General features: G+C 40.6%; 1 protein-coding gene across 3 annotated transcripts in view; it reads right to left on the minus strand.

Annotated features, from left to right (window-relative positions):
* MTOR (mechanistic target of rapamycin kinase) overlaps nucleotides 1-22,568 on the minus strand; it is a 61,509-nt gene that overhangs the window by 6,194 nt on the left and 32,747 nt on the right. For all 3 annotated transcript variants that reach the window (XM_052691756.1, XM_052691759.1, XM_052691758.1), the window contains exons 29-48: nucleotides 20,331-20,406; nucleotides 18,527-18,666; nucleotides 15,429-15,529; nucleotides 14,443-14,558; nucleotides 13,063-13,140; nucleotides 12,588-12,695; nucleotides 10,851-10,976; nucleotides 10,331-10,462; nucleotides 7,806-7,921; nucleotides 6,473-6,590; nucleotides 5,904-6,110; nucleotides 5,446-5,546; nucleotides 5,112-5,208; nucleotides 4,336-4,434; nucleotides 3,608-3,730; nucleotides 2,836-3,018; nucleotides 2,045-2,179; nucleotides 1,573-1,747; nucleotides 1,234-1,369; nucleotides 525-672 (exon numbers count right to left, since the gene is read on the minus strand). In XM_052691756.1, the coding sequence (XP_052547716.1) occupies nucleotides 525-672; nucleotides 1,234-1,369; nucleotides 1,573-1,747; nucleotides 2,045-2,179; nucleotides 2,836-3,018; nucleotides 3,608-3,730; nucleotides 4,336-4,434; nucleotides 5,112-5,208; nucleotides 5,446-5,546; nucleotides 5,904-6,110; nucleotides 6,473-6,590; nucleotides 7,806-7,921; nucleotides 10,331-10,462; nucleotides 10,851-10,976; nucleotides 12,588-12,695; nucleotides 13,063-13,140; nucleotides 14,443-14,558; nucleotides 15,429-15,529; nucleotides 18,527-18,666; nucleotides 20,331-20,406 (2,515 nt within the window). The remainder of the gene's footprint in view (nucleotides 1-524; nucleotides 673-1,233; nucleotides 1,370-1,572; nucleotides 1,748-2,044; nucleotides 2,180-2,835; nucleotides 3,019-3,607; nucleotides 3,731-4,335; nucleotides 4,435-5,111; nucleotides 5,209-5,445; nucleotides 5,547-5,903; nucleotides 6,111-6,472; nucleotides 6,591-7,805; nucleotides 7,922-10,330; nucleotides 10,463-10,850; nucleotides 10,977-12,587; nucleotides 12,696-13,062; nucleotides 13,141-14,442; nucleotides 14,559-15,428; nucleotides 15,530-18,526; nucleotides 18,667-20,330; nucleotides 20,407-22,568) is intronic.

Genomic DNA, 22,568 nt, shown 5'->3' on the forward strand with positions numbered 1-22,568 from the left:
CGAAGAACTCAGGTGAAATGGGATAGGAAACAATTTAGCACCCAAAAAAATAGCCCATAGCCGTATTTAATTAAAATACTGCTGAGGTAAATATGTTTTGAGAAACATTTCCTGGGTTGGCACACAAGTTCCTTTTTGGCAGGCAATTCCAGCTTCTCTAGTAACGTTCTGTTTCTCCATTCTGTCTAACTTTGGCCATGTTCCCTAGTCACAATGTTTGTAAATGCCAGCAGCGTGGCACCTTGTATAAGGCACATCGTATTCATGCAAAACACATTTTAGTCACCAGCTGGTGACAACTTATGGTCACTGCTAAAATAGGAAAGGAGAAACAAATAGATTTATGTCCAATTTTGCCTTTTAGTAACATTTTAGAACACTTTAGAACATATTCTTGCATTTATTACTGGTACCAACAACAAATTAGAAAACAGGTAAAGTAAGAAAAATGTGTGCATCACTGTTCTGTACTAAAACACTGGACTCCTAAAAGTACCAAAAAATGTGCTACTTTTGCCCTTTACCCTCAGCATGATGCGATGCTCGATGTTCAGCAGGATCTTTTTCTTCTCTCTGTAGTCTCGGATGAGGGCATGCAGTGTGTCACAGTGGGGGACCCAACCTATCAAGCCTGAATTTGTGGACAGTGGAATAACAGCGTATCTCTGGATGCTACAGGAAAAAACAAATGGACAACGAGAGCTTGAATTGTTGTATGTTATAACTTACTACACTTGAACTTCCCCCCCAAACAGATCTGGAGCATCCATTTGGATGGCTGATGTGGTTTTCACAGGAATGCTGCTTTTAGCAGGCACATATTGTGCCACCCATGAATATCTATAATTTGCACGTGCCATTTAATATGCTGATGTTTGAACAACAGTGAACAACAGAACTGCAGTCAGTGACTATTGACCAGAGCGTTTACTCACTATAATAAAAAAAAATCCTTGATAAAAAGCCTGCTCTCAGCTTGAGCACTGCCCTAGGAGCCTATCTTGAAATATCCCAAATACTATTAACAATTCTCAAGAAAGAACTTGTACACTGAGGGAGTTTTTGTTCTATGTAAAACATCTCCAAGTTTCAGTCTATGAATGGGTGTTCTCTCACACGTTCAAATCAGCTGAGCTCCAATACTCTTTGCTTCCTTACAAACCACTGGATATGCCAAGGTTTCCTGTGCATTTGTTGTCACTCATGCACTCAGCAACCATTCCTAACACACACCTGAGGTTTTTACGAAGAGAAGTTGGGTCGTTTGCTAGCAGAGTGTTGACCAACCCAAAAAGCTGCATCACTCTTTCATCTTGACGAAGGTCTTCATGACCTTTCAGAAGGAACACAAACTCGTGCCCATTGCTTCCTGAAAAAGGATTAACAGGGAAAAGCTGACTCCCACTGAGCAAACACTAAAGAGTAAACACAAGGACACAGAAGAACTGAGAAGTTTGGCAGTCAGACTGACCAGACTACCGGAATGGAAATGCTGTAGAAGTTTTACGTGACATATACTAAAACCAACTGTTTAAATACTGGAATAGCAAAGTACAAACTGCTTCCTCTTACCCATTAATGTTAGTTTCCTGGGCCGCTGCTTGGAGGTGATGACCTGAAGTGAGGGTGCGATGGACTGAATGCGGATGATGGGCTGGTTGGGATCGTATGTTCCTGGCACTGCCAATTCCAGGTCCCGGCACATTAAGAGTTTTGGTGACACGTACTGTAGTTCCAAAGAAGTGAGCTACAGAAGACAGATGAAACACAACCCCTCAAGCATTTCAGTTAAATCTCACTTAAACATCTGAAGAGCTCGTGCTGGCGAGGAGCCTAGAACAGTTCACAGTCAGCTGTCAATACTTCAGTTCTTGCCAAAAGGGCTGCAAAAGTTGAAAACTTGAAGCTTATGAAGCTTCTGAGCAAATTAAAAGCAGTTAATTCTAGAATACTGAATCTGAATGCTTTGAATAACAAGAACACAGAGACTAGTATTGACAACATGCACTGTAACCCCATGAGAGAACTGTACCTCTCCCCCTACCTGAGGCAACTGCTTTGAGATACGCCTGAAAACGTGGTAATAGAGATCCCAAGCCTGGGTTAGGTCCTTGACATTTCCTGATTTCATATACTTCCTGCACCACTCTTGAGCTTCCATTAGATCTCTGCCATAGGCCTAGGGAGGAAATGAAAAACAAGAGAAACATTTCTACAGACTACAGTGGAACAGGTGGAGACCACTTAATACCAGTACAGTCTATTTTCAAATTCCATTGCAAATCCTTGACCTCACATTTTTTTTATAGCGCCAAAACTAATGAACCAGAAATTCCTGGATCTAAGACAGGCACTGAGTGTTTTGGGCAACATTACTCCCAAACAGACTTCACAATAGGAGGCAACAGAATGAATAGAACATTCATTCTGTCGAATATTAATAGACCCTTTAACAGTAGGCTAACAAGCTCAAATGAATTTCTTTTGGAGACTTGAGAGAGATAATATCTTCAGTCTGTGCTGGTGGTTATCATGAAGCAAAGCAGAACGGAGTTAGAACAGTTAATTGCAAAGCTCTTGTATGTCTTCCAGATCTCATCAGATACCCACTTGATAAAGACTCGGGCAATCTGTGCTGCTGTTGGCATGGAAATCCATAGCCACCAAAAGCAATGCAGACCCAGAAATAAATGAAAAGCAATGAAATCTAACAACATAATAATCTCAACAGCCCGAGTCTTTCTCTTAGAGGGCAGCGGTCCTTGGAACTCATCTGGGGCACAGGAGGCTGTCCTGCCTAATTTTGAGGGCAAACAGAAGTTTATTTGCTGATACCTGATTGAAGGATGTCTCTTTTAAAGTCTGAGGCCCACGCTCCATCATAGCATGAAGTGGTTCCAGCACCTCAAACATTCCCTTCACGTTTCTTTCTCCGAAGTACAGACGAGATGCTTCTTCCAACCCTTCGTGCCACATCTCATGCCACAGGATCGCCACACGGATTAGCTCTTCACTTACCTATTCCAGATCAGGAAAAGAAAAGATAGAATACTCAAGAAAATCCCTAACCATTATGAATGTATGCTTAAAAATGTAGAACAACTTTCTTCTCTGATGGTTATGAAGTATTTCTTGCTGCCAGCTAGAGGGAGCTACAAAAACTCCCACAAGTTTGTTGTATCTTTTCCTGTAAGATGACGATCAGGCTTTTCTCACTGAACTTGTTGCCTCTGAAATATTGTATATATCTGTGTAACTTGGCCTAATAGCACTAGTTTTCATTTATGCATAAAAAGCTTGAGCAATTGAATTAAATTACACAGCAATTGAATTAAATGAAAAGTTTGGTTTCCACTTATCATTAAGCAAAAATCTCTGAAAAAATGACTCTTCATTTATTCCATCTTTATTCATGAGGACACACATGAACTCTGTCTGAATGTTATGGCTCATTTCATATTATTCTCTTGAAATTATACTGACATTAAGTTCTCCCAAATTAAAAAAAACCCCAAACTTATAATTGAACAAAATTAAAACTGAACAGTCATTTTTGTATTGTCATACCTGAAACATCATATACCTTATGATCCACTTAAGCACTCACCATCATTGCCTGCTGCACCAGTGTGTTACTGTGCTCACACATGTTTTTCAAGATTTTATTTGCAGCATTGTGGCGAGCAGTGGTCGTGGATTTAGATGCCACAGTCAAAGGATAGATCAAAGCCTACAAGTGATAGAAACAAATAATAGTATTTTAGGACCATACAGAAGAGTTGCATAAATTGAAAGATTAGCAGAACATTAATAGCAGTCTTAGGGTCAGACAAGAGAAAGTAGTCTTGGTTCTTGAGAGAGTTGGTAGGAATTTGCTATTCCAAGTATTCCAATCCAAAAAGATGACAAAACTTTAATTCTCTGAACAGCAGATTGACTCTAAGAGCCTGTATCAAAGCCAAAGAACAGAAAAACATACTCAGCATTTTGTGATTTTCCATGCTGTAGGAAGAAATTCTGGGAAAAACACCTCAGGAGCAGGCTCTTATCAGTCACTTACTGAGGTTAGATATAAGATGACAATCTGCACTATCCAATTTTCTGTTAGAGGAAGAGGACTTCCTCTGCACCATGGCTCACCCACCTCCAATTTCTTTTTTTTAATTGAATAGGACTGAGGTGAAATTGTCCCTCAGAACTGCAGCAGCAGCAATGCCCCCACTTCCACCTGCTGTGAATTCCATAGCAGGTAGCAAGAGCAGCGAGATGGAACACGGAAGAAATACCTTAACAGGAGACAAGGAATAGAAATTCCTTCCCTAAGCTGCAGCTTACCTGGGGGTGGTACCGTCCAATATCTGTGAGGAGCTGATGAATGAGACGTCCTACTAATGGGCGGGGGGTGTCAATTCTTGCAATAAGCTGAGGGATAACCTAAAAGTAAGGATAAGCAAAACAAACATCCCTGTCAGCTCACACACGCAGTTCACAAGCTGTTTTCTGCTCTCAGCCAGAGACCTCACTGTCTCTAAAGGAGATACGGGCCCATCATTCATTTTTGAGTCAGAGGACAACATAGCAAAGTCCCAAACAGTGCCAAAAATGACTCGATGATATCAAGAGGTCCCTTCCAAGCCCTACAATTTTGTGATTCTGTGAAAAATGCAGAACAACTCCTTAAGATGACAAATGTTCTGTGCAAAGCTATTATAGGATCTTCACATGGACAGAACAAGAAGGCTTGGAAGTGTAACACTCAAATAAGAAATTAAGCCATTTTAAAAGACTCAAAGTACAAAGTAGTCTCAAAATGGACTCACTGTTGGGATTATGTTGGAATAGCAGTGTTGTTTTATACTTGATCACTATCTTCAATTTTAAAATCTATGGTCTCTTATTCATATGAGCTAGTCCACATATAAATACAGAAATTAATGCCAGAATGCTTCTTTAGTATCTGTTCATAATTCTTGTTAAGTCAGTTACAAATCGTACTGCATGCACACTGCTCTTGCCACTCACCCAAGGAAGTGTTTAGCAAAGGATCATCCTGGGTAACTTTGAAAGACCCCCTTGGGATCCCCAAGGCCTTAGTCCTTTGTGTTCCTTACCTGCAACCAAGTATCTATTTGGATTGCCTTGACCCCTTCAACCAAAGCTTCATTCACATCAGGCCAGTGACCATAATCAAACCATAGTGTAAGGACTCTGGAAGAAAGAAACATTCATTAGGAATGAAACAGAACAAAACAAAAATTATCATTCCAGTCAAATATCTTCAGTTACATTTACAAAAAATTCTTCTTCCCAGAACCAAACTAAGATAACCTAACAGGCATTAGTTTGAAGTTTAGCTATAACAAGAGCAGAAAAAAGGCTCTACCTAATCTTAAACTACCTGGCTTTATCAGCTAGATTTCATTTACTATGGACTTTATTACATACCTGAGAGTGTCTTGTAGGTTGTTTCCTCGAGACAGAGATATGGATCTGAAGAAACCTTGGACAGCAGGGACTGTGTACATCAAGAGGGTCTTGGATAAATCCTTTTGGAATGAAATTGCTGCATTAGTTCTACATAGGAACATCAATCCAGAGGAATCCTAAACTTAGCATGGGGAAAGAGGGAGAACAGACCTAATCCACATTATAGTTGGCTTCCATTCATGCTCCCACAGACCACATCACTCCTGGATTTTACTTCTTGCTTGACAAAACATATTTATATAGATCTGTATGTACATAGATCTTTCATGCTGGTCAGACTGTGAAGTGTTTTTATACCTCAGTTTGTTGGCTATATGCAGGCAAGCATGTCCACAAACCAAGCATACACAGTCTTCAGACACAGGAAGCAAGCTACTAAGTACCTATTTCTTTAGGTTAACAGGGAAGACTGATACCTCAGTGACTTTTTTCTGCACTGGAGATGGGATGGGACTGTTCTCTGTGCTCTCTGCATCACTCTCACTGTTGCTGCCCTCAGTGTTGGCACTGGTGATACTGGCACCACTGGCATGACGCAATTTCTTCTTCTCATCTCTGGCCTGGTTCTGATGTTTGTAGTGAAGCACTGCTTCAAAATTCATCACTGCCCAGGCATGCCAGGCCTGCCAACAGGAGAGAAGAACTTCAAAAATGGTGAAGACTAATCCTTTCTGCAACTTGTACTGAGTATTAGGTAATAATTCAACCTTTCTGAATCTAGATGAGAAGCAATACCCTGCAGACAGCACAATGCTTTGCTTTCTCTAATCACTTAGAGTTTTTATTGCCTCATTATCTCAACATCACGGTGAGCTCTCAATCAAGAGCTCCATATTGGATGTTACAGCATCAAAAGAACTAAAAATAAATCACGTTACCTTCCCATACTCCTTAATTCTTCAAAGCTTAAGGAGGTGTAATAGGAAAAAGAGGAGATGTGATCAGATTCACTCTCTCTCTGCTGTCTGAACCTCTCCTTACTGACCTTGTACCAGTTGCGATCGTGCTCTGTTGCAGCACTGTAGTACTGTAAGACTTTGGGGATGGTACTCTCATTGATGCCTTGCAGGTTCAGCTGCCACTCACCCAGTTTCAGGAAACACCTGGTTAAGCAAAGGGATTATTGACTCAGACACAACCTGAAATGAAAACAAAACCTGCTGGTTTAAGAGGCAGAATTCTTATCCAGAGCCTGAAAAAAAATGTTTCACGTGCTAAACTCACTCAGTAAGCCTCTTCTACAGATGGAGCGCATGCACTTAACAGGTAAGGTTGGTTTAAACTTTATGGAATAAGGCTAGGGTCAAATTGTGTTCCTCATTTTTATCAGTTATAAAATGCACTTTAGAAGTAGCTAACAAAAGCATCAAAACACTTATTAAGTGATGATAAAAGACACACAGCATGTGTGCTGACTAGCTGTATTTATCACCATACAAACTAGCCTTCTGGAGAGACCAGGCACCAGCCAGCCAGCAGAAGTGCGGAGCAAATGCTCTTCCCCCAAGCCAGAAACCCCATTAAGCCATCTCCTCCCAAAGGAAAGAAAAACATTTTTTCCTGCAGTAGGGTGGGGCTGTGAAGCTCTGTGCTAAGCTTAATACTTTGCTCTCTCAGCAGACTCTAAATACCACAGTTACATAGCTGTTCTTTCAGTATTTTGACTTTTCCTGCAAGCCTTGTTCAAGAAAAATAAGTCATTGCTAACTTATTTTCCATGATAGTCAACCTGAAAATACTAAGACAATGCTGTTATCAAGTTTCCATTCCCATAAAACCAACCCTTCTTTAATGAGTACCATGAGATTTCTTCTTCAAATTGGAAATAACAGATCTGGTAACCACAGCTTTATGGAGGAAAACAGAGCTTATGAGATGCATTTCATTATAACAACATTTTAAGAGACCATCACATGCTTGGCACCCGATGCCCAAAGTACTGCTGTCAAACGAAGGGCACACACTGCCAGGCACAGATGTGCCAGGCATGTGGGAAGAGTTTCATCCCTACTGACTGAATCCCCTGAAAAAACAGATGAGAGCGATGCCTTCTGCCAGGGAGCCACAGAGCTGGAATAACACAGCCAGGTGCCAGGGACAAATATCAGCTTGTTTACACTGACGTGTCACAGTAACACTTCCTGAAATTATGAGATGAACAATGATGAATACTGAAAGGGTCTTCTACCATCTAAATGAGAAATCTTTTTCCTCTCCATCAAAACGTGGGTCTCATCTAACACGTCTCATATCCATGGACCTCAGGACAGACAGCGTTACCACAGAGCTAAAAGGATCTCCCAGGACTGGGTGCTGACCGTGCCATAAGCTTGTGCAGTTCCTGCTTGTGCTGCTGGTCCTCAGTGGCAATAGCATGCTGTGCCTGCTGCTGCATCGTCTGCACGAAGTGCTGCATGTGCTGGAATGCATCGATCTGCAATTGGATGATGGTTGTGGTAAGAGCCATGGGGGTTAAACAACATTTCGCATGTGGAAGACAACGTGGAAATAAGTTTTCACCAAGAGCAAAAAACATAGTTCTGTGTTTTTGTGAAAGCTTCTTAACCATTTACATATCTCTAGAATCAATTTATGCCAGGTCTGTAACCCCTAATAAATGAACAAGATAAAAATTCTTAATTGCCTTATAAATCTGGCCTCTGAATTGCTACACTGAGGAACAAATAACTGCATCCTGATGCTCATCATGCATACAGTAGACAGAATGACTGACAGTAGTGCAAGCACCCCGATCTGGCAAGCTGGCAAGGTCAAGTATATGAGAATAAACTTCCAACAGCAGAGATTACTGCTCCTGTATAGTAAGATTCTATCAATCATGTAGTGATATCTCAGTTGCAATTGAAAGTGTACATCAAAGAGTCCAGCAACCAACAGTCAAACGTTCACAGTGTACATACTGTGTCTGAATGGGTCACAACCATAACAGACTGCACCACAGATCCTAAGGAGTCTGCCTGTAATATGCTATGGCTTGGAACAGACAATTTGAGAAAATACTGTCTAAAGGAGAACTTGCAGCTTCCCTTCTAAAAGCCAGGCTTTGGCTAGGCTTACAGTACATACCACAGAACCTAAACTTTGACTTATTTCAATAGATGAAAATCTAGATCTCTCCTGAAGTTGTTTAAGAAGTGCAAACGTGTTGCTCCTTTGCCAGAAGACTACAGAAGGCATTAATTCTAAAGTAACTATCAATATTTTGGGGGAAAATTCTTTGAAATTCCTTTGGGTGAATTATGGAGTAAAGAACTCTGAAAATTCAGTGAAAAAAAGCATGCATGCTTCAGTGGAAATAATTAGAGTAAAGCTCTTGCAAACTGCAAGGTCATTTCAGGTCAGAAACTGCAGAAGGTGCTATTAAGAGTCCAATTTACTTCTGTTCCACCTACAGGAATGATCTACTTTCAAGTGAGACAGCAATCACCTGCATTGAAATGCCTTATTTGTCCGGTTCAAATGTCAGCATGCACAAATCAGTTGTCATGAAAAAGGGTATTGGCTTAAGGCAAAATTAAAGCATCACATCATTAACAGGGAGGCGTCGCTCCACAGGTAATAACTTAGATACTTCATTAGATGTAGGAGGGAAAAACAATCTTAAAAACAGTAGTGCTGTTGTACCAGATATTTGTCAAAACATAACTGTGGAAGTCTCTATGTGCACAGAGCTTATGTGCTGTAGGAAAATATGAAATCATTCAGCAGGCAAGAGCTTGTGATTGCATCCACGTCTGTCTCTCTCTCTCATCTTTGCTGCTTTCCTTTTTTTTTTTCCTCCTGTCCTCATGGGTTTCCACATAATCTATAATAAACAATTTAGTTTAAATATATTCTCTTCCTGCATCTTTTTTTACCTATTTCTTTATCACAGGTCTAAGCAAGAAAGGCACTTTCATTGAGAGAAGCTGGCAGGGAATACCCATATATTCCTGGGGTCATTCAAAGAAGTAAGAGACCATTACACTGCTTCACAAAGCCAACAGAACAGGGCCTCATCAGCAGCTCCTTCTGTTTTTTAAATTCAAATAAAGAATAGTTAGGTCATGGCCAGCATCCCACAGCAACAGCTCTGCTCCAGTACTGGCAACCCCAAAGACAGAAAAAAAATCAAAAAAAGATGTGGCAGAATATGACAATAAATGAAGGCTTTAATGTATATTAAAAAAAAAAGGTAAGTTACCCAGTCTGAGGCTTATTGGATTTGAGTATGTAAATTCTCTGTGTTGCAATGTCATAAACGTTCATCCCAGGCTCTTCAGAGCCAAATAGTTCCCCTGACAAAACCCTATGTACTTTTCAGCTGTCTTTCAGTAAGACATTTTCAATTGTGTCTTTAATAAAAGTTCTGCTTAGCAACTAAGTACAAATTGTTCTAGATATTCTAAAACTGGAAATGAAAGAACTCCTTTCTTTTTCCATTGTGTAGCCCTGACCATGCGTAAGATATGGAGACCTGGCAATCGGAGCAGTGGAAGAAAAGCTATGTGCTGAGCCTACACAGTAAAACTCTGGTGAGGAGAGAAGAGTTCCAACTGACTATTAAACTTAGCTGTGTGCCTTGGATACCTGACACTGCTTTAACAACAAATCTTCCCATGCAGAAAATAAAATCAGGCCAGGTTTTCTCTGTCTAGTGAGATTTAAAATAAAAAGCTTGCCTTTAAAATAATGATAAAGAGACGACTAGTCATTCTGTTTTTTAAAAAAAGTAAAACCTTCACTCTTGTCTTTGTCCTGTGCAGGCTATGAAGAGCTGAAGTGTATGGCACTGCACAAAAACTGAGCAGCAAAACGCAGAGGGTGCAACGTTGCTCTGTACCTTACGGGCGCTCTTCCACATGTGTTTCATGTATGCATAAGTCACTTGGGGATGCACTGTTGGCAGTGGGTGATCCAGCTGGCGGGATGGATCTACTCCCAAGAGCAGGACAAGTGTCTTATGGGCCAAAGCCTGGAGGAAATTACAAACATTAAAGAAAAAAAGAAGTCAGAACAAGCTCATCCTTACCTCCATCTCATATTCACTGCAGAATTGCCTGCCATTAGAAAAGCTAAACCAGCAATACAAAGCATAGATGCAGAAGCCTTTTTACCACTTCCTGGACTCAAGAATACCACATCATAAACCATATATATCTTTACTGGAACCTGAGCATTAAATTACCTTTTGAGAAGCCAATACAGATGGTGAAGTCTGTTTCAAGTGTTTTTTGTAATAAATCTAGTGGTGAATATTGAAACTGAATTGTAGCATTTCTTGATATGAACATCACTGGCTACAAGCCAGTTAGAAGAAATCAGCTGTCTATTAACGTGTTGTAGAGGTTGCTAATGCTCACCAGTCTCCCACTCTTGCCACACAAGCTGGCATACTTCAGCCAAGTTCTCATGTCCTCATGAGGATTCACAACAAGAGACCGAACCATCAATATTCTCTGCCAGTCTTCCACAATCCGCTGACAGCCCTAGGAGATAAAGGAAGAAAAGGGGTTACGGCTGTATATTCAGCCTATTCCACAGAGCCTTAAGTCTTAACTCAGAATCTGAAGGGACTTTTCCCAAGATGGATAGACTTCAGTAGCCATAATTTACAGCAGGCCAATATAAAAAAAAAACTAGCTGGCTATTTCTTCAAACTGTAGTGTGTGTAGCATGTTAAGTTCCTGGCCCTTACAGCCTGCAGCCCACAATGCATGGGAAGTCAGCACAGTGCTTGCAGTCTAGTGATATTCCCTAAGAGAAGAGCTTCTCCTCTTCTCCAGGAGAAAAGCTTCTAAAGAAGAACGTGTCCAAAATCATGGAAGTTATTTGTGCAGTTCCAAACCATGTCAAATGTTTTGTTACTCTTCTCAACTCAGCTTTAACGTCTGTTTTTGGTTTAAACAGTTACAAACCCTATACACAGATACTGCTTGCCTAGCTCATGTCTGCCTGAAGGGAAAGGCCCAGAACACTTGGTCACATCAGGATGAGTCTGCATTTCAAATGTTTGAGGATGCTACAGCAAAGAAGAATTTCAGAAGGGATAGAAATGACCAAATTCAGTGACCAAATACCTCAGAGTTAGCAGTGATGCTCTGAAGTTAGTATTAATCCAGAGACAACACAGATTTTGAGGTAAAAAAGAGAATTCCCAATGGCAGCAAGCTCCTTTGTACCAAAGCATCTGTTCCTTTTCCTTTTTTATCCTTCCCCAAAATTGAGGGCTGGGAAGTTAGACAAAGTTGTTTCTTGACACCCAAGTACACAATGCATCCAATTGGCATTTGAAAATTATTTAAAAGAAGCTGTAAAATGTGTAAGAACTGCACGTACTGCTTTTAGAACCATAAACAGCTGTATTCAGACATTACACTTCCTGTCACACACAGTTTCTCCACCCCAGTGGAATGCTCCTGAGCTCTTACAGACAGGAATGCAGATGAGAGACTAAAGCTTTTGTCACAGCTTCCCAAACAGCTAAAAAAACACGCAGCAGAAACAGTCTTTCATAAAAAGGCATATAGAGCAGTGGAGAAATCTGCAAGGGGAGAAATTCCTTTTCCATACAGTCTATAAAAATTTATAATTAGAACATTTTGCCCTATGTTTGGTTTTTTGTTGTTTGTTTTTTTCCTTTTAATCCTTTCCAAGGATCAGAGTACTTCAAGAAAAGAACAATCTTTTACATGTATGTGAATTCTCTGTCTGGTTTTCCAGTATTGTGAGAGAATTTGCTTCTCCTTAAAATGCAGCCAGACAGGTAAAAAGTTCAAACCAGTTGCACTGGAACCAATATTTTCAGGTGAGGTCCAACACTGGGACAAGCAGCTCTGGAGGTGCTACCAGCATCTCTGCTTTGCACACATTCATCTCAATCTTAAATCACCTATTAAGGTGTCACATCTGTAGACACCTCAGGCAGACTAACCTAAAAATCAACAAGGACAACACAAAGGAGACAGAAAGCAAACAGCCACGTCAGAACACGTGGCGTTGCACTGGAACAAGAATGAACAGCTGAGCCATCACGCCGACTTCGAAAGAAGCTGTTCAGGCTCAAAATATCAGCATCACCATCCTCTACACTGATGTACCTGCAGTCTTTCCCACCATATCTGGCGGATGATCTCACGACGTTCTGGTACAAGTTTATACTGGATAACTTCTTCCAGCTCTGACAGCATCTGGCAGGATACCATCGCCTAAAGGAAACAATCACATTCCATCCTAATCACTACAGAACAAATCTATAATTAACAAACAGCATTTTGGCACCCGAATCTTAAGCCCGTGAGCTTTCCCCAGCAGGTAATGGACAGACTGCTATAGACTGACATTTTGATGACACACCATTTGCAAATGGCAATTCTCACTTCTTTTGAGGGGTAGCATTCATTTAATTGTTTAATTAATCCTTAAGCAGTCTTTTTCTCTGACAAGAGTCATTTAGCTCATAGTCTTAAAAAGATCTTATGTTCGATACTAACACTAGTTAAAAAGTTTTACATGATTTCTAGGGATATTATAAAGCAGCAGTGAGGAGAATGAAGGCTAAGAGTGAGAACTTACTCCATAGGCTCGACTGTAGCTCTCGCCTGCCATGGCAGTCAGCTCAGCATCGAGCAGATCTCTGGCCTTGTCAATGCACTGAAATAAAATAAGATTTTGGAGTGAAGATGGGGGTGTTTTATCATGAGTCAACTGCTCAAACTGATTTCATCTCCTGAACAGAGATGGCACTGTTCACATTGTCCAAAAAGGAGCAGGAAAGGATGTTACGAGCTGGAAGAACCAACAGGAAAGCAGCACTTAATGGGAGGCATAGGAGGAAGAGGTTTATTTATCACCTGAACAGCTGCAAAGTTTGTCCCTCTACAAAAGTCTGCAGTACCTCTAATCCTACTCTCATTGTAGAGATTATCATTGAAAACATTCATGGAGGAAAACATTTTAGTGCAAGAGAGTCAGCTACAGAAAGACTCAAGAAATGTCTTTCTTAATTCACAATGACAGAAAGTGGTTTTCACTGTTTTATATAACCAAGCAGGTTTTTATGAATTTTACAGGATCTGCAAATTCCAATTCTCTCACTGCAACTAAGGCATGCTTTTCAAGCATAAAATAAATCCTCCTCTGGTTCCAGTCATTACATAATCTCTTATCTAGAGTTTTTCCTGTTTAAAATGTTGAAGGTTAATCACAAACCCTTCCCCTTTGAATGCCTGGATAATTCTACTGTGCATATCATTCAAAAATCTGTGTGTGGGTTTTGACAAAGCAGACTGAACTACTCCTTTATCTAAGTTGGCAAGTCAGAATAGAATTCTGAGAAATGCTACTTGAGCTTCATTGGAAAGTAAACAACAAGCTTCACATCTACAGGGGGGAAAAGTATCTCTGTAAATCTCCTTTGTGGCAAACATGCACACCAGTACAGCTCTACTTAATGGAGTCATTCCTTGCTGTGATTTCTGATCTCCATTTAAGATTTATCACCGCTGCCAGAAAAATCAGAACAGAAATTCTGCTATGTGAGATACACAAACACTTCACTGCAAAAGCTGCAATACACAGAAGTGCAAAGAATGTTCATGGAGATTCTTATGCGTGTCTTATGGCATTAAGGTCTTTTACCAAGCAGTATCTTGCAGAACGGAATCCCTGCTGAAATAAATTTTTTGCACTTCCTTTAGAAAACTGACCGAAGAAGCCTAAGACTCCCTGCACTCTACAGCTCCGGACCTCTAAAATCTGTACCAATAAATTCACTGCTGTGTTTCTAGAAACAAAAGACAAGCTCAATCAACAAGGTCTAATACATCAGTGGAAAAAAAGATTACTGAGCAATTACATGTTATAGCTAAACACTTTGAAACAGCATGCCTTCCACGTAGCTCTGTAATCTAGCTCATCCTAAACCAGTTTTTGGCAAGGCTAGGAAGGAGTTACCTGCTGAGCCAGTGAGAAAAGGTCCTGGTGAAGAGCCAGTACAGCCCTATAGAAGGCACCATCGTGGGTGTCCCTTGGGATCATGCAGGTATATTCTTCCATGCTGTCCCACTGACCTGCAGGGACACAAATACCTCAGCAACACAACAGCCCCCTCTGTGAGATAAGAACAGGATTATGTTACAGTGCTTAGGCCTCAGTGTCTAGGCCTGAATTCAGTATGGTACTGGGAACTGCTATTGCTTCCCTCGGCCTGTAGCACTTGAACTGACGACTGCTTGAACCAATTCTCCTTGGTCTTTTACAATTAATCAAATTCCACCTCAAGGCAGATCTCAGAATACTGTTCAGTTAATATTGCATGATTAGGTACATTCATCATGAGGATTTTTAACATCTTCCTTATGTGACTCAGCCGCTGCCATTGCCAAAACATTTAAGTGAGCTCGTGTTCCACAGAGCAGATGATTAACTTTACTCAAAGACTGACAAACAAAAGGTGATTTATGAGCATTTTTAGTAAATACCTAGCTATCAGCAATAGCAATTTTTGGACCATCTGCAGATTCATTCCACTTAAGATTGCCCGCTCAATCAAGATAACCTACCAAAATTCTCAATGGACAAGGTTCTAATTTCTAAATAAGAGTCTGCCAGAGATCAGAGAAATTCTATTCACCTCATTTCAAGTCTGAGCTACGTTCAGTGCAAAACTAAGTAAAAGAGACCAGTTAAGTACCTGCTTATCTCCCCAGACTCACGAGGCAGCCTCTGTTACTCGGCACCACACAGGGACGCCGTATGTGAACACAGGTTTTCCAAAGGGCTTTTGTTTTGAACGACATCTCGTTCTGGTCTCACGTCAATGGGTTGTGTTGATTATTCTGTTTCTTATAATTCATGGCTCTAAAGTTAAATCTATTCAAGCTTTTATATTGTTGGCTGTCATACATGCTCACAGGAGCACAGCTACAAAGATACATCACCTAGACCCCAGGCAGCAGCAGCAGCCATCCTTGCCATCTTAGCTTGAGTTTCATCATTGACCTGTGTCCACTTCTCACAGCACTGCTGGTGGAGTTGGCCCCTACAAAGAAACCACAATTTCTAATCAGTGGAAAGTTTCTTCCAAGAGCTTTACCTCATTAAGCAACAGGCCCAATTCTTTTTATGTAGAGTGGAGAACAGATTCACCTCTTCTCACCTGGCCAACTCAGACATGCTAGTTTGATGACAAACATCCTATCATCCAAGAATGATTTAAGAACACGCTGTGCTTTGAAAGCACAAGTCCAGACAGAATTTTGCATTTGTTCCTCAGCATTTAGTAATGCCTATTCTACTAATGGATCTGTGAACCATAGTCCATAAATCCAAGAAAAAATAATGCTCTGAAGATACTAAAAAGCAAGATCAGAAGTTATCAAGAATTTTTTTTTTTCCTGAAGCCTCAGTACAAAGAATGTATTACATGAACAGCTTACAAATGGCTCCCACTATCAAACACTTTGGATAAACATACAATTAAGTTTGAAGACTGAAACTAGAAAAACAGTGTTGTTGTAACCTATTATGAAGACTTGTTGTGGCAAGATCTCAGAGGGGCCTCCAGATATTTCATATCCAGCTGAGAGGAAACATCAGTATTTTTTATACTATGTCTTTTAAATCAACTGTGAATGCTCTGTTAATCAAACCAAGTACTGTGGGTGTTGCAGTTCCAGCATTTCTTAGGCTGGATGCTCCGCAGCAGTGAAATAGCTGCCAACTTTCCTTCTCTACTGTCATCCTCTCCTCTCCCAAAAAGAAAGATGAATTAGTCAAACAGAACCAATGGGCTGCCACAGGCAAGACAGTCATTCTGACAGCTTAATGGCCCAGGAGAAAATAAAACACAACAAATGAAAACCCAAGCCAAACAGCAACAGCAGTAAATCAAGACCTAGTAGATGCTAATGAAGCAGCATGACTCTTGCAGACATAACCACATCAGGAGACAAACGGCCAAGAATATTTTGGCTGGTCTTTCAAAATGTCACTGCACAGAGCACTGAAATAATGATGCTGTGTAGCATCAGCCCTAGATTAAGTGTCATACTACGTCAAGAAGGCTTCAACAAACAAGATAATCATGTTGAATGCTACTGAAGAGTATCAGCAGCCAAACTAGGGAGTCCTCAGTCTGGGGATGATGTCTATATAAGTCAGCTGTCAGAGAGCAGACAGCACCTTTGCAAAAGCACTTCTGAATTGCAGAAAGAACAAACAAAACACTTTTAGGTTTAGACAAGTAAGGGAATCTCTCAGCTGTACTTAATTATGGGTAACATCACAGAAAGCATGTAAGTGGTCCCTGTTTTTTTCAAATTTTCTTTTTAACTGATGTTACAGGAAAAACAAAAAGTCAGGTTCTTTCTAAACACTTTTAGTCATCTGCCATGTCACAGATTCTGAATTAAATTCTTCAAATTTTAGGCTCAATTTCTTTGATACATCTACCTGCCTTTCAGATCCTTCAGGGAAAAAAAAACCCACAAAACAAACAACCATGAAAAGGGGGTGAGAATGCCCAAGAAAGCCCTCTCAAAAGGGTAGAAAAAAAATTCTACAACTGCATAATTATAGGCCAAAAGTCACTACAGGGAACAGAACTTTGGTATAAGAAAACCCAGTACCTGGATGTGACAATTCTCTCGTATCAGACAAAAATAAAAGAAAGAGCCAAACCACCTGGGTTGCTTTCATGGCTACAGACCATCATGAGGTACACAACCTCCAGTTACAAGAGAAAAGTAGAACCTTTTTATTATGTATTTATCATTAACATGTGAGGAAGGAGAAGGCTCTAAAGGATATTTTACACAAATACTCATTCCACAGGAGAAAGGAATTTCTGCGGGGAGCTGCCTGCTTCCTAGAAAAGATGACTGCAGAACTGCCCAGTAAAAGGCTTCATTTCTCCTGCTGAGAAAAACAACACCCAATGTGCCTCACCCTCATCCAGAAACAGAAAGGGTAGAAAAATGCTGTTAGAACTGTGCTTCTCAAACAGTTCTGCTTCTCCAACAGTAAAATGTCTTTAGGGAAGAGGAGTCTCCTTACAGTGCACCGTCCATGGGTTCACGTCAGGACCCATCAGCACAGGGCTCTAGTGACATGAGAAGTTCAGTAGGAAGGCGGCACCTGAACTGCACCAGTTATGCCCCTGGGTAGAACTCCACACTACAGTGCACAGGATATGTCTGCTTCCATTATCTTCTTTGAACTGAGGTGAGTAGGAAGAAAAAAAACAAAACAAGTCTCACCTAACAAGCTACAAGTGACTACGAGCTCATCCTCTCAAGAAAATCAACTGTATTCCATTACTTGTTGACAATGTGCGTTTAACACAGGGTTTGAGGTCCCAAACTTTCACAAAGGCAATGCTTAATGTATGTTAAAAAGAGCAGTAACAAAAAATTCAGTAATTTACAAGGGTTGTAAAGTGAGAGCAATTTACTCAGCATAGTCTTGCACCAAGGTGATTGCTGGGAAGCAGACAACTTCACTACCAGTCGTCCAGAAGACTGCATTCTGGGTAGGCATGGTAGGCCTGACAACAAGTAATCTGTTGCTTTAGTAATAAAGTTTACAAAGAAGGGCCAAGCTTAACTCATTTTATGACTGTTTTTGACAAATCCTGCCCAGTCGATGCTTCCTGAAAGGTCATCATTCTCTTAAAAATGGAGCTGATACGATCGTCAGGCTGCAGATCCGCCTACACAGACCTCCATTTATCAGATGGTTCATCTCAAAATGCTTGAATGTTATTTCCAATTATGACGACCGTGGATGGAGAAAGAAATACAAAGAAATGCTCAAACTATTAGGTAGGAAGGAATTTAGGCAGGAAAAAAATCACAAAGGTGACGGAATCCTCAGAAAAGTCAGGCATTGATTTGAAAAGTAGAGCAGCTTGCATTTCTGAAACAGCAAGAAAATGTAAAAGCACAGGAGAAGGAGAGAACATAGATTATTTTAATATGGGACAGATTTCTTGATATATTTAACTGGACTTTTCTCAATCTTCAGATATTCCTCTTACCATTCTCCAAGTGCTTCCAAGCAACGCATTCGTCCCAGCATCAGCTCAGGATCATCTTTGTTTGTGTCCATCTTCTTGTCATAGGCTACCAGAGCATCTTCCCATTCATGAAGCTTTTCATACCAGGTAGCTTGAATTTCCTGGGGGATTAAAAAATAAAAATCAGAAAAAATAGCAGCATTAGTATTCAACATTCCATATTACCTACTGCAACTTCACTTAGAAACTTCTACGTCTATGGTGCTCATTTGGCCCTCTGACGATTTGAAATAAACTCACTCAGATTTGATACAGAAAAAAGCTGTGAGCTCATGGAAAAACAAATTTTAAGCATTGCCCAAGCTTGACAGAAATGAATCAATGTATCAAGATTACCCAGAGGGTTGTATCACCAATTCCCTGCTACTGAAATACTAGCTTAGCAGCTGGGCTCTGCCTGATCCTTTTCTTCTTGGAGCTGGGGAGCAAGGGGCAAAACCAGCAAATTTATTAAATACTCAATTTGCCATTGTGCTGCACTGAGAAATGATGTGTCTAACTGGGAAGAAAAGAAAAACACACAGTGTGCACCGTGTGTCTGGCTACTGCTAGGCCATTTTCCAGCAGGTCAGGCAGGTATGATGGGGTCCAACCAAAACCCTTACAAGAGAAGGCTGTGGTTTGTAACAGAGGTTTTAAAAACCTAATGGTGATCCTTATCAGCTGCACAAACCTCTCTTCAGTCTGTTCCTAGATTCGTTTCTAATTTTCAAGAAATAAAATGCCTTGGATCTTTCTTCCATGCTGATCTCTGCCAAAGTTTTTTCTGCTGAGCCTTTGGCAGCTCATGCCTTGACATATGCTGCAGCATGGATTCTTTTCTCGGCCCACTGGGGAGGGTCAACATAACCCATGCTCTGCATGCCAGGTCTCCCACTTAGGATGTTTATATACCAGCCCTTTAACTCCCTGGCTTAGTCATAACACTTCAAGTAAGTTCCTGAAAGCAGAGCTCACAGATCCTCTTAATTTCTTTGTAGAGTTTCCTAGAATAGGCAGTGCATACTGAAATACGTTACTTCTCAAGAGTGAGGTCAGAATTAGCTAATAAGGGTTGTGCTCAACCGTCCCAAGGAATCATAAGAAGGTGCAGAGTTGTTCTGAAGTCAGTACTTCTCCCAGAAGGACCTCTTTTCCAGTTCAGGTCAAAGCTTCACTTAATCCTAACACCAGAGGAATCCAATCTGAATGAGTTCCACCATTCCATGCTTAAACCTGTTCCCACTTTTTAGCAGCTCCTATTGAAAAAGCCTGGTCTACTGTGCTTAGAGGGTTGCTTTCTCTTCCCAAACAATCTCCCTAAGGCACTACAAGAATTACCACTGCAAAATCATGTTGTTAACAAGGTAGAATTGGCTGGAGAACATAGGTACTTGAATCCTCAAACACGAGTTAAATTATTATTAAAGAGAAAAAGAAGAAAAATGGTCATTAAGAGACAATACCCTTCTGTGTCTGTTCCATTTCTGTGAGCAGTCAAAACTGTACAGGATTGGACAACTCACTGTTCCAAAAACTAGTATCCATAAACTCTCTGACAGGTTCACATGCCACTTGAATGAGAGAAGCTAGAGGCTTAACTTCCATTAAATTCTTACCTGCAGGGTGTCACCAGAACAGTTTCTCAGAAAACTCTCAAACATTTAAAGCTCAGAACAGGAACCTGTGTCCTTCCTTCCCAACACACAGCAGAAACAGAGTTACAGAGTTCAAACTAAAATGACTTAACATTAGGCACAAGGAATAGTTATCCACCACCACTCACCAGCTCCCCAAAGTGCTTCATGGCATATTCCAGCACCCCAGCAGCTGCTTCTGGCTGTTGCAGTTTGTTGTTAATGCTGAAGAGGGAAGAGAAAGATGATTTAACACAGCTGGCAGCACTCAGGGGCTGGTATGAGCTTCTCCTTGATAGAATCACGTTCTGTCCATTAGAAATACCAATGGAACATGGTGCTTTTCCTTCAAAACTTTTAAGTGAATGAGCAGACTAATGAAGAGACACAATGGCTACAACAGGGGTACATATATTCTCTGCATATATTCCCAAGACCTGTTACACAAAACAACAACTGTATATCATTAATAGCAGTCTGCTAGCTTCACTTTACCACTGTAACCAGCTTCCTGGATGCAGTGTTAAGAAAGGCTGGACTACATACACTGCATACTGGAAATAGAAAAAAATTGCAAGGCATTTTCAGACTACTGATTAAGTAGGTTTCCACTTGGAAATTTATATGAAGTCTTTCCTACAACACTGAGATTTCCTTTTGGAAGTGCTCATGTAAGATGACGATCCATGTCAGCTTTCTATTTACACTACAGGCAAAAACACATCCAGCAGACACCCAGCCGTGCACAACCAGATTCACAGGAGGGCATATGAAATGGTGGAACTGAAGGTGCAGATGTTGCCAAGTCAGTGCAAATGCATTATATAAGAATACTTTCAGATACAGATGTCAGTCTTTAAAAAAAAATCACTGGCAGCCACACTGGAAAGGATTCTTCTGAGGTTTTGCTTGTTTTGTTTCTCCAGCTATCACTTTTCCTCTTTGCTACCATTAAATTTAGGGATACAAACAAGATTTAACAGTGATCAAAAGGGGACTTGTGCAAAACTTCAGTGCCTGCTCTCATGTTCCATTTCTTCATTTTAATTTCCTCAGAATCTCATTTTATTAAGACAGAACCTCCTCCCTAGCATTTTTTTTTCCATCTTACCCACCTCTATGTACACAAGACCTTCCCACCACCAAATACCAGCTGCACTTACTAAGAGCTTTACAGTGCTGATATTTTTCCCTTCCATTTGTCTTACCTACATCACCAACTCCCTTGAAAATCTGGAGTTGAGATTTTAACACTGCAGGAAATGAGCTCCATCACTAGAACAGCTGACAAACCACTCAGCTTCAAGTAACACCTCTGCACTGGAGCCAACCCATACCAGTACTCTTCTCTTGCCTGTGTTCAAGACCATGGCAGAAACACCTGCTGTCACAGCATCCCATCGAGGTAAACACACTCTCCTTGCTTTGCAGGGGTGTCTGAGTTTTGTGAAACACAAGCAAGTAGACAACTCCTGAGCCTGGCTCACCAGCTCAAGTGATGTGCTCTGAATCACTGTTATTTCACATGGTTGCTTTTTTATTCTACAGTCAGAAATAGCTCTATCTCCACAGTGGTTCTTGTTATCAGTGCTTTTGCTCAACATCTCTTCAATACCTTTTTATAGAGCTCTTGCTATTTTATAAGACTTATTTGTTAACATTTTCTGGCTCATTGCTCTCCTCTTTCCCTACTGACACTGGAAAACAAAGAGGGCAAGCTGTTCCAAATGATGTCACAATAACTGAGCACGTTACAACACAGATTACAATCCAATATTAGTACTTGTTAACAATGGAAGTGCAAAACAGCAAAACCTATCAAAACATGGGCAGTGACAGCAATGCAGAGACAGTTCTAGTAGGCTTTGAATATGTTGTTACAGATAGGTGTAGCTTGCAGAAATGCCCCTTGTTACCTGTTGTCAGAATGACAGCTTATACATATGTATCTTTTCCCCATAAGAGCTGCACTGAATCATACAAAACAATGAAATCTACAGTATTAAAGGCAGTCACCTGAACAGACTGTCAAGAGAAGGAACATTTTCAAGTGCTATATATTTATTCTCTCCCTGAAAGCTTCCTTTCTTAACAACTACAGAACCAAGCTCATTGACACACTGGGTATCTGGCAATGTCAAGTAAAACACCTTTGGAAATAGGAACTAGGAACAGTTTGAGGTCAAATTAGACTTAGACTAAGAATGAACCACAATCACAGCCCTTAAAGACAGGCACCCAAAAATGGGAAGCTCTTGGAATGTACCCATGCCTTTCTGAAAGTAAGATAGTTGAAGTACATACTACTCCACGCTTCCCAAGGGAAAGCTAGACAGCAGTGCCCCATAAAAGTGATAAATGGTTGTCACATTTCATGTCCTGATGAT

Source organism: Tympanuchus pallidicinctus, unplaced genomic scaffold, assembly GCF_026119805.1.
Source record: "Tympanuchus pallidicinctus isolate F22 unplaced genomic scaffold, pur_lepc_1.0 scaffold29, whole genome shotgun sequence".
Lineage (NCBI taxonomy): Eukaryota > Metazoa > Chordata > Aves > Galliformes > Phasianidae > Tympanuchus > Tympanuchus pallidicinctus.